At 36.3% G+C, this 12815-nt stretch overlaps 1 protein-coding gene across 1 annotated transcript; it reads right to left on the bottom strand.

Annotated features, from left to right (window-relative positions):
• Positions 1–1983: 1983 nt before the first annotated feature.
• LOC131059789 (subtilisin-like protease SBT4.14) lies at positions 1984–12584 on the bottom strand. The gene is made up of 11 exons (XM_057992826.1): positions 12493–12584; positions 12302–12399; positions 12036–12182; positions 11823–11928; positions 11192–11720; positions 11013–11116; positions 10668–10898; positions 5936–6047; positions 5620–5833; positions 5001–5536; positions 1984–2685 (listed from the first exon to the last, which is right to left on the bottom strand). The coding sequence occupies exons 1-11, from the start codon at positions 12582–12584 to the stop codon at positions 1984–1986; spliced, it is 2871 nt and encodes a 956-aa protein (XP_057848809.1).
• Positions 12585–12815: the final 231 nt, after the last annotated feature.

Below are 12815 nucleotides of genomic sequence, written 5' to 3'. Positions count from 1 at the left end.
TGACGGAGTACATGGTTGTTGTGCCCCTAGATAATAATCAAAATATACCACAGAGTCAGATAGATCCCTCTGAATTTCACGTTACCACCTTCCATATGGATTTTTCCAAAGTCAAAAATGTGGACATAATTAATGTGTCAAAAAAGACTAATGAAGTGGTCTACACAACACTGGTCAAGATGGAGAGAAAGAAAATTAAGTTGGAGAAATGAATAGAAAAGTTACAGGCAGACCTAGAAAATGAGAAAGCAAAGAGGAAAGAAACAAATAATAAGTGGATTGAATTATAGAAAAGGATAAAAAAAATTGACTCTGCATCAACAATTACAAAGCACGAACAAATGGAGGCATGCTTGAATGAACTAAATGAAAAATTGGTTGAAAGCAATAAAGAATTAGACAATAAAAAAACCACTTCATCCAGATTATACAATAGTGTGGAGACTAATGCTACCACAAACAAAAAATTATAGGAGAAATTGGATCATCAGAGGGAAAAGACAAAATAGTGGGAAGAAAAAGAAGAGGAAGAAAGAAAATCAAGTGAAAAAATGGGACCAGAGCTACGAAAGGCTGAAAATATGATCAAAACTTTGGAGAACAGAATGAAGGAAAATTCTAAAAAGACAGTGAGGTATAAAAAAGAAAATATTTGGGGTAAAATAATGCAGAGGAATGACTAGTTGTGTCAATGGTTTCAATTTAATGAAAGTGTGAGAGGACACTATGTAAAGGTCAAGGAATACATTGGTCAGAATAGAGAGGTTTGTTCAAGAGAGGAAATTGCAAAACAAATTTTACAAACACTCTACAAATCTAGTGACAAGTATTTGGCAACGAAGGGAATTTGCAGTCGCATTGATACCTCAGTAAAGGCATCATGTATCATTAAAAATGTGAAAAAATATGGGAGGAAGAGGAATGTTTGGGTATGGCTACAAAAAAGGTGATGAAGATGGATGAAAAGGAACAAAAATTGATAGAGCTTGGTTTGGCAAAGACTGTTGATGCAAACAATCAATACATTAGAAATGTTTCTTTCAAAAAGAAGATGAAGGAGAAAATGAACAGTGATGTAGAGAAGTTTCCTAAGGACAGTAGTGAGGCGAGTTTTTTGGGTTACATCGAACCATTAATAACCTTGAATCCAATATTGAATGAAACACTGATGTCAAATTTAGATTCCTCTTCCAAATATGAAATGCTGACAAATTTGTAGGTTGCTTACCATATGTTATAACAAATTAGACTTCCATTAGATGCAGAGTGGAGCACCCTACAAAAACTTACACAGTGATTTCATAATGTGTATTGTCAACACAGGCCATCCCAAAAATGTAAATTGTACCACAGTGCCATGTAAACTTGTTTCTAAGAAAGAGATAATATAAATTACAATTTCTTTTGTCTTCTATGACTATGTAACTTTGTTTTCATTTGATCTTCATTTTAATTTTTAAAGGATTCTAAGAAATGTTATTTCGGCGGGGTTTTGTGTAATTGGATTATATTTTACTTTCCCATATGCAAAGACAACTTGTAAAATAAATGACATATTCACTTTCAGCTGAAAAATAAATAACATATTCACTTTCAGATCCAAGTAACGAGAAGTAGAACAAATAAAATTTATCCCATCATGGATACTGGAATTAATAAATGTATGTATGTATACGTATATGTAACATGTAGTTGTAAAAAAAAGTGCATCTCCAATTAAAAATGGAGCTTTTGCTTTGTAAGTTTGTTCGAAAATATCTCTACCTTAGTACCCAGCCACCGCCTAGGAAATTGTTTCACTTGCATCATATGATCATTATTATATTGATCATGCACTATCGCCACAATCCTGCAAAACTCAAGCATCCAATACTCAATGGACTAAAGTTTCTCCAGCATAGAATTCAGCACTCCCATGTTTATAACGCCAAAATTATCATATCTTCTTGTTGCTTGTCTAACATTAAGGAAAAAATCAAACCTTCAAATTGAAAATCTCTTCAGCTCCCCTTCTGCTATCAAAAGAGGAGGAACCTGTATTGGTCGCTCTTCATAAAACCTCACCAACTGAATAAACTTTTTTCTAAAAAAGATATGATTTTGTAGAATATTGCATAGATAATCAAACTTTTCATTGAATTTCAAAATGGAATTGTCAGTAATATCATCCAAATTTGCATGTTCCAGCAACAATTGTAAACATCTAATTTGAGGAGACCAATTTTTTAAGTAGCATCTCATCCTGACTGTTTCCCTGACATGAGACTCATTCATTGTATTATGTAATTCTTTATAAGTCACCCAAACAAGTTCAACAACGTCATAGATGTGGGTTATCCTATGTTCACATTGATCTCTAGTCATCACAGATGAATCATCTGTGACCGGTAGCATGGAAATAGAAGGGTGGAGTGACAAGGTATTATTCTCTTCTACCAAATCACTAACTCTCTTCTCCTCATCATCGTTTGAAATTTTCTGAGCCACTTTGCTCCTTTTGAGTTCATCTTCCAACCTTGCTAATTCAACCTTCAGCGCCTTTATCTCATGTGACAATGTACTATTATTTTCAACCAAATCACTGACTCTCTTCTCTTCATCATCGTTTGAACTTTTCTGAGCCACTTTACTCCTTTTCATCTCATCTTCCAACCTTTCTACTTCATCCTTGAGCGCCTTTATCTCCTATGACAAGAAATTATTCTCTTCAACCAAATAGCTTCTTATGGGCATAGATTATATTTTCCAAATATTTAAATAATGGACCGAGAGAGTACATTTTTAAAGTCTCAAATTTGCCTTTGGGTTCTACTATTTGGAATTTCCTTTGTAAATGTAGATTAGTTATTTTGCCTCATCTCTCATGGATTGTTCATAATGGTAGAAAGGTCAGATTCTAGGATGAAGTATGGAATGGACACACACCTCTGGTGAATATTAGGAATTGGTCTCCTCTGATCACTATGCTTTCCTCCCTTTGGGGTGTTTTTGTAGTAGATTATTTTGAAATTGTGACTAGTGGACCCCTTAAGCTAGCTAGATGGAAGTCAAATGATTTTTTAGATGTTGATCAAAGTATGAAATTAGATTTTGAGAAGATTTTGGGGGATAGAATTGTATTTCTTTCTGATTTCGAGGATGAACTTATTTGGACAAAGAATATTTCGGGTAAGTACACTATTAAAGATGGTTACAACTCTCTTATGGTTGCTAAAGATTTATCATCCTGGCCTTATAAGTTGTTTTGGCATTCGACTTGTCTTCTTAAAGCTGGAGCCTTTGCTTGGTTGGCAGTTCAGGACAGAGTCCTTACAGGTATGAGACTAGATAGGCTTGGTATTACTGTTGTTTTCCCTTGTGTCCTTTGTAACAAATATTTGGAATCTTCTTCACACCTGTTCCTACATTGTGATTATGCTTATGAATGTTGGTAGTGGTTGTTTTAGAAGTTAAATATATCCTTTATTATTGGTAAGGATCTCATTTCCCATTTTAGATCTTGGCCCTTTATATTTGCCTCATCTTTTTATGCATGCCTTTGGATCATATCTCCATCTATTGTGATTTGGAGTGTTTGGCTAAAGAAAAACAACAAGATATTTAAAAAAATAAGTTCTCTTATGTCTGAGGTTCTATTAAAAATTGAGTCTTCAATCTCTGAGGTTGCTTTGTCATTTATTTATAAGAATTTGGAAAATCTTACTTCTTTTTGCACTGGGATCATAGAGTTACTAGAGTTTGGAAGATGTGGTTGTACCCTCTCATGGTTCAATTTTAAAAAAGAATGATGGAATAGGTAAGAGATGCTCTGCTAGATGGAAACCTCCTCCACAGGGGCACTTTAAACTGAATTTTGATGGGGCCTCTCGTGGTAACCCGGGGCCGGCTAGGGTAGGCATGGTAATTTATGATCACAATGCAAATTTTATTTGAGCTAAGTGTCATGCTATTGGTTTTAAAACTAACAATTATGCAGAATTTCATGCTTTGTCTTTTGGATTGGATATGGCAATCTCTTTGGGAATTAAGGACTTAAAAATTGAAGGTGATTTTATGGTGATTGTTCAATGTGTTATGAAAAAGAAATCGAATTGTTGGAATTTGTAGTATATACTTGATCTCATTTTACAAAAAATAGAATTGTTTGAATCTTTTTTATTATCAAATTGTTACAGAGAAGTTAATAAGATTGCGGATTATTTGGCAAATTTAGCCATTGATAGCAATGCTAATCAGCGAGAGGTGGGTTTTGAGGAAATTCCTTCTAAGGTATGGGAAGGCTTGCAGCAATAGTTATGTGATTTTTTTGAGTAATGTTGATGTAAAATTTTATGATGATAATTATTCCCACTTTCCCCTTTTATTTCAAGTATTCATGTTCGTTGTATGGAGGAGAGTTCGACCTCAAGGTATTTGATACAATAGTGTTTTTCCAAAGGTTTTTTGATACTTTCTTTTTTGGCAGGAAGGTTTTTGGCTCATAGGATTTGGCACAGGGCTTTGGAAACTTTTGTCTTCTTCCATTGATAGCAGCTGTGGAGTCTACATTTGAAAATTATCCTATGGGTTTGCAAATTGCCATATGGGCTCTATGTAAAACTGATATCATATGTGTTGTGACCGCATTTTGTATGTGGTTTTGGGCGAGATGTATAAACTGATCTGTTAGATACTATAGGTTTATTTTATGAGCTGTGACCGAAGGTTTTCTTTCTTCCGATATGTTCTTTGAATACTGTGTAAAAAATAAAAAATATTAATAAAAAAGTTTAGTGGAATAATCCACTTTTATTGAAAAAAAAAAAAATTATGTTCACAATAGGTCATGTTGATCATTTGTGACAAATTTCCAGCAATTTTTAGTTGGTAAAAATCATTACGGAAAAACCAGAAGCAAAACAGAACCAGGAATTAGGTCAAGGACATTTAGTTTTGGTTTTACTGGCGCAATTTCGGAGGCAATGCCTAATGAAGAGGACATGATTATCTTAGTATTTCACTTTATAATACACAAGAATGGGGCTGCGCACACTGTAATTGCCATAGCTCCAAGTCAATGCACCTGATAGTAAAGCCTTATCATTTGGTACAACTCGACTTTCAATTTTCACATTGTATGACATCTTCTGGTTGGAGGACGTGAAAGTGAGTATATCTGGTTCCACTGTCACGTTCATTCCAAAGGGCGCATTTATTTTGGCTTCGTAAGTCGATTTTGCAGGTCCCACATTTGTAACCGTTCTTGGGAATTGAGCAAGAAAGGGCTCGCTTGCATTGCTAATAACCATTATGGAAGGGTAGTTAAGTTCCCATACTCCATTTTTAGATAAATTTGAAGAACAACTAATAAATTCTCCTGTCAGTAAGCGTAAAGATGTTTCACTGTATCCTTGGCTACATAGCATGTTGAGATAAGAATTTGCATTCGCGTCATACACAAGACCTGGATTGATGGCCTTGAGGGGATTAATCTGCCCTGCACCATATCCTAGTTCTGCAGCTTCATTGCCATCTAATGTTGCATCCAATGTTGATGCTGCATCACAAATGTTGTTGTGAAGCTAGTTAAGAAAAATAAATGAATGTATACAATTTTTGGGTACTGGAATGGATATCCACCTGTGGTCATGAGAGCGGATTTGATAGCAGCAGGAGACCAGTCAGGATGAAATGACTTGACATAGGCAGCTGCTCCTGTGGCATGAGGGCATGCCATGGATGTTCCAGATAGTATGTTAAAATCCACTACTCTTTTGTCCAAAGGATCCATGCTCAATGGTGCAGCATTTGACCAAGCCGCTAGAATATCTACACCTGGTGCGGTGATATCAGGCTGTCGAGGAAATATGACGTGAATGGATTAGTTCAATGGTTAGTAAGAGCAATTTTTGGAAAAGAAATTTCAAATTCCAAGAAGATATTTTAGTCTTCTTACCTTCAGAAGATCTGGTGTGATTGGGTTGGGACCTTTAGATGAGAATTGAGCTAGTATAGGTGCAGGTAAATCATTCTCAGCTACACTTTTTGCTATACTTGCAATAGAAGACCTAGTGAAACGTACGGAATTTAAACATAAGGCGCCTTTTAAAGCATGAATTTATTTAAAATTTTCATACAAACATACTACAAACACGGTTTTATTGAACTAGTTATGTTAGAGCTCTTTGAAAATAATAAAACAATGGCTTTTGGTTTCACATTCTTTTGTTTTATCATATATATTTGTTCCATTTTTCATTTCCATTTTTCATTGTTGATGTTGAGTAGGGTTCAAACTTCTTAACCAATTATGAATGTAAATCTTAATAATTGGACATCGACATTATCTTTTATATGGGTGAGTACTTCCAAACATATGAACAAGCTCTCTAATCTTGGAAGGCCTTAATATCCAAAATCATATTGATGCTTCATTTCTCTTACGATATTATTAATTAATTGAAAAAAAAAATTGTATAATTTTTTACGAAAGGCGTCTTGAATAGACAAGATTAAGGATTGGAGAGTTTTACATAAAAAATTTCAAAAAATAAAATGAGTTCAATGAATTTTTTAGAGGTTTTTAATGATAGATATGATTAAGAACGGAAGATATGGGGAAGGAGAGCGGCAGAGGAGGTAGAGATAGGGTCTCTGAGAATGGGGAAGGTGCAAGACAAGAGGATGATCTAGATGGTGGTTTCGCTTTGTTATGCGTGCCTTGGAATGTCGTATGTGCGGCTTTTCAATTCTCCCCTCGTTGGGAGAGTTTGTGTTTGGGGGGTTTTCTTCTATGCCCTCTATTTTTGGCCTCAGCGGTACTTCTTGGAGTCTTAGCACTTTTGGTTCCTTTGATCTGTTCCTGGGCCCATTTGCTCCCCTCTTTAGGGTTTGCTATCTATTCCTTAGTGGCGGCGGCTGCTGTTTAGCCTTTTTCCCTGCTTTTTGGGGTCGTCTTCCCTACAGAGGCCTTCTTGCCTGCAAAAGTCGTTTTTCTTACAACTGTTGAGTCAAGATGCTTCAGTGCTTGGGTATCTTTGGTGGTGCTGAGTTAGGATGCTTCTTCTGACTCGTCTATCCCTGATGCCATTTGGCCCTGGCGCAGGGCTGCTCGGTGGTGGAAATTGGCTTCTTGGTCAGGGGTTTTCGACTTTGACGCAGTCCTTTTCACTCCCATTTTTCTGTTTGCTGCCATTACGGTGTGTCTGGCTCAGATTTGCAACTTTTCTTTGTGTGTTGGGAGATGCGGGCTGTGTTCTCTCTTTTTGACTTACTTTTTCGGCAGCCGTACTTCCCAGTTCGAGGCTGTACTACAGTGCTGGAGGGGTTTTCTTTTACTCGCTTGTTTATCTTCCCAAAATCCTTATGTTTTAGATTTTTCTCCTCTGTATCTGGATTTTGGTTCTATGTGCTCGGGGCCCTTTTGGGTTGTTATCCTTTTCTTTCAGATGGCCTTCAATTTGTTTATCGTGTAGGTCAGGGTTTATGGAGATACCGTGTTGTCTATTGAGGTGACCCTTGTTTGTGCAGTGTTCATAAAGTTTTCATTTGATGTTGTGAGTTTCTGGGGTGTGGTCTTCGTTCTTCATGATGGCCTAGCTTCCTTTGATAGCAGGTTTCCTTGTGTTGTGATGGGTGGATCTGGAATGGATGTTGAGGGCAGGTTACCCTATGGGCGCCTAACCAGAGTGGGCTCTTTTTTTTTTTGTGCATCTACTATTATTGTGGATTCTTGCTACTTTTGGAGGAGGCTATTGTCATTGTGGAGGACTTCTACTTTTAGCCTCGCTTCCTCTATCACTTGTGCCTTTTTGGTTTTCCCTCTGGATCTCTCGCTTGTGGTAGGTTATGGGATCTCTGTTTCTTTGGGTTTTTGGCTAGAGCCTCTCCCTAGGTGATCTTTCTCTCTGGGATTTTTTTCCTAAGAACTTATGTCGTCAGGTAGCTTATTGACATACCTCTGAGCATGTTTGGGCTAGTCCATCTGAGTGTTTATTTTTTACACGAATGGCTAGGTGTTCCTCTAAAGTTGTCAGGTGCCTTCCAAAACCCCCTCATAGGTTTTAGATTACTTGATTGTTCTGTTAGTGCAAAGGCTTTTTTTTGAGGGCTAGTTACCCTATGGGTGCCTAACTAGAGTGGGCTCTATTTTTTGTGCATATGTTATAATTGTGGATTCTTGCTGCTTTTGGACGTTGCTATCATTGTGGATGACTTTTACATTTTTCCCTTGCTTCCCCTATCACTTGTGCCTTTCTAGTTTTCGCTTTGGATCTCTCATTTGTGGTAGGTTCTGGGATCTTTGTGGGGCCTCCCCCCAAGTGATCTTTCTTTTTGGGATTTTCTGCCTAATAAGTTATGTCGTTAGGTGGCTTATTGAGGTTCCTCTAAGCATGTTTGGGCTAGTCCGTTTGAGTATGCTTTTTTTTCTACAGGAATGGCTAGGTGTTCCTCTAAGGTTGTGGGGTGCCTTCCAAAACCCCCTGTAAGGTTTTACATTCCTTTATTGTCCTGTCAATGCAAGGGTTTTTGTTTGGGTTATGGTTCAGAGTGCTCTCCAAAACCCCTTTGTTCTAAGAATGAAATCCTATTGAGGCTTTGGGAGCTTTGTTCTCACCTATTGGGTGCCTAGGTCTTAAGCACTGTTTTTCAAAAAGGGATGTCCTCTTTTTGGGGTGTTTGGGGGTTTCACTGCTTGTGAGATCCTCCTAATTATGTAAAGGGTATGAACCCTCTCCCACTTTCTATTAGTCAAAATGATAGATATGATTAGATGTGGAATATCTATAAATAGAAGCAATTTGTAGAGGTTTTTCTTAATTGATCAAGAAATGAAATCATGAATAGTCCAATGCTATGATACTCCAAGTAATTTGGCCAAAATTCTCTATTTAATATTTTTGTGTATTAAATATTTGATTAATATCCATCCATCCCTACAAATCATTCTAAACATAATGAAAATAGATAGAATTCTAGAGCACGTCATAATCAATAGTTTTATGACACATATATTCTAATAGGTTACTTATTCACAATTTTTCTAAGTGAGTGCAATTTTTCTTTTTTGAAAATATGATTATTTACCACCTTATTAAATCCTATAAAGTTTTTCTAAATGTAGAATAGCTTAAATCTACCTATAAAGACATAGAACTCTCTTTTTAATGACTTCTAGAATTTGAAAGCTTTCTAAATTTATTTGAGAAAGAGGAGAAAAGCTTATTTTTTATAATAGATGCTACTGAAAGAAACTCAATTTTGAAACTTTCTTACTTTCATTAATAAAAGATTTCATAATAGATGCTACTCAAACAGACTTAGATTAGGATAAGAAAGAGGTCAAAGAAGCTTGTAGTCAGATTATAAAATATCTTGTCCCTTTTAACTAGTATTGTCCACAAAATTGAACTAAATACAACCGTCTTATTCTAAACACAAAATTGAGTTTGCCCAAAATGTTTGCCATCATTTCTCTAATTTTTCTATTAGATCTAAAGTTGCCCTTTCTTTCTGATGATGCTTGCTATCATATTGGTAATCACAAATTCCCTAAGAAGGATAATTATGCCCCCAATTGGCCTCATGGGTATGAAATAGATAAAAAAGACTCTGATTATGTGCCCTCAAAGGAGTATGTTCCAGAATCCCTAACCCTTGGCTCTCCTATGAAGGATAAATCTCAGGTAGGGGAATCATCTAAATCTTCAAAGCATAAAAACATAAAAGAAAAGAAGAAAAGAGGCCCTAATTCATCTCATTCTGTAATCGAGGATAAAAGGATGTCTAGTTAATACCCTTAATGACAAAGTGAAATTGGGTCTGAATAGTTTGAATAGGACCCCATATGTGGATAATCCAGATAAAATGCCAGCTCTTATCCAAAATGTGGTCAAGGATACGAATTCTATGAAGTTGGTTCATGGGAAAAAGATCAGGTCTCTTGTAAAGACCATTGATAAGATTCATGATAAGCTTAGGGCTATTGTGGCTATGAGTAGAACTACTATGTAGAATAATTCTAATGATCTTAGATAGTTAAATGATAAGGCACAAACCCTTAAAGGTTTGTCAAAGGGTAATTTTGGCTCCCCTTCTACTTCTGTGGAGGATAATGGAAAGAATGTTGCCGCAAATCAACATGACACGCATACAGGACCTGGTCTTGGCCACTTCACTAAAATGCGTACCATGACAAAGGTAAGAATGATCAAGCCCACATTTTCAACATCAACTTCTCTTGGCCACTTCAATAAAACGCGTACCCATGATAAAGGTAAGAATGATCAAACCCACATTTTCAACATCAATGAAGGTCTGATTCGCAAGAATGCTGAAGCTTAAAAAATGTTAAAGAATATTCTGTAGCCTTTCAAGGCTATTGAACCTTTGTTCTCTCTTTTGTTTTGTTGTTGACCAGCTGTTAATTTGCATTTGGTTCTCTCATGATACTAATTGTTGTTTATTATAAAAGATTTTTTGAAATCCCTCCAAAACTATTTTACTTTGATAAAAAACTAATATCACTTATCAAAACTAATATCACTTACATATATCTATTTGAGATTGTGCTACGGATATCCTAATGAGATTGAGCTCTAATTTATATAGTACAAGTCGTGACTTTCTACTCCATCAAACAAAATTTTCAAGAGGGGAAAAGTAATTCATTTCATTTATGCATTTACCTTGTGGAATTGATGTAAGATTTGATAACCTCTCCCTGTTCGGAAGAAATAACTGTGGCAGGGACCATGAACGAGAAAGCTGTATCATTCGTAATATCATACATTATTATGGCACCTGCACCTCCAGAGACGTACACTCCACCATCTGGCAGATCACTGGGGTTTGACAAGTAGCAAAGTACTATTTTTCCTTCCACTACGCTGCGATCCAGGGAATATAACCCACAACCACTGACCAAATTCACATTCATACAAATGGAGAGATTTAAATTCAACTAAATGAACAAATCTAATTTAAGAATGTAATTCTTAATCAATTTCATGTGATGTGGTTATGCATTTCACCTAGAGTCATCTGAAGAAAATCCACCAGAAACATTAGCAGCGTCTCCTCCATATACTAAAGGATACCAAGGCTGCTCCATTGTGAATGTGTTTATAGCATGCCCCTACCTCACCATTAAATTCAAAATATTATAACTTGATCACTTAATATCAGTGGAACACAATGAAACTTGATTTACCTCAAAAGATATTCGGTTTCCTAAAGTAAGTTGTGATTCGAAATGGCGATCAATGGTACTTGCAGCCACTGTCAGAGACCAGGGGGAATAATTGCAAACAGATCCCAAAGTGCCATCGTTACAAGCACCGTTTGATGTTAAGATTCCTCTCTTCATAGAATGAAATGCTCCTATTGCAATGCAATCTTCAAAGTAGTCATATGTGAGAATCCCGTGTCCACCACCCCCAAGTGAAACAGAAATGACATCTACACCGTCATAGATTGCATCATCAAATGCGGCAAGTATATCTGCACAATTGCATGAATTCAACCAACAGACCTTGTATATAGCAATCCTTGCACCAGGTACTCCTCCACGTACGTCTCCTTGGGCTAGTCCAAAGAGGCTGGCATTTCTTACAATGCTTCCAGCGGCTATGGAAGAGGTGTGTGTTCCATGTCCAGATAAATCTCTTGGAGAGACAAATTCACCCGCAGGTGGTTGAGATCCATAGCCCTTATAATAAAAGCTTGCACCTATTATTTTCCTGGGAAACAAGTAAACACATTTGTCAGCACAGTAAAATCTCAAGAGAGTTTACTGTCTAAATATTTCTGCATCGGAAAAGGATTTAGTTCTGTTGTAGTACTTATTGCAAGCTTTGAAGTCGGGTGTTGTCTGGCACACTCCCCTCCATTTTGAGGGAACGGAACCCAATCCAGCATCATCAAAGCATTCTGATTCCGGCCATACTCCTACAATCAAATCAGTGTAAATTGGCTAAGAGATTTTTTTCAAAATGAATATATAGAGACAAATGTAGGAAACATGTGAACCCATCTTCTATTGTTTGTATTTATACCTGTATCTATAACGCCAACAATTACATCACTTTGATATTCCGAATGATTGGTTTGTTGAGTCAGAGGTAGTCCCACAAAATCCCATGATTTAGTTGTCAATAGTTCAATATTTTTGCTTTCAAACACCGAAATTACACCGTCTATATCTATAATTCACAAAGAAGCCTTTTAATGCATATTATCTGAAACGGGAAAAAAAAACATTCTAATAATTCCTAGAATTTCTTTTTGTTAAATACAGCATCCATTTTGGGGGCAATCTTACTTGACAGGTGTTGGACATGAGATGATGAAAGCCAAGCTGCAAATCCGTTAAAGCTCTTCCAATAACTGTGAACCAAAGATTTCTGTACTGCCTCATGGCTTTAATAAGCATATTGAAAAAAAATTAAATTAGAAAATAGTTCCTCTTTTAGAACAGAGTGGACATACATGAAGAAAAAATTATATAATAACCTTCTAAGTAAAGAGTGAAGCAATGAAAAGTGGGACGTAGTTGCTGCTGTTTGGGAGTAATCTTGTTTATCTGGGGATGGAACATCACCCATGTACACTATGTAAAGCTGATTTGGCAGAAGGAAAAATGTTAAGTTAGTAAAATATTTTGAAAGGTAACACGTCAAATAGAGGGAGATGAAGATTTTACCTTTTCATTCAAGTCTTCAGAAGCAGTCGTTGAGACCAGGATAAGAAGAAAAATTAAGGGCAACAGAGGATGGTTATTCCTGCGTCTGCCATTAAGAGGTTATTAATGTTTTCTCTCTCAAAATGCAATGAAA

This window comes from Cryptomeria japonica, chromosome 3, assembly GCF_030272615.1.
Source record: "Cryptomeria japonica chromosome 3, Sugi_1.0, whole genome shotgun sequence".
Taxonomy (NCBI): domain Eukaryota; kingdom Viridiplantae; phylum Streptophyta; class Pinopsida; order Cupressales; family Cupressaceae; genus Cryptomeria; species Cryptomeria japonica.
Note: the sequence above shows the minus strand (reverse complement) of the source record. Positions and strands in the feature narration are given on the sequence as shown.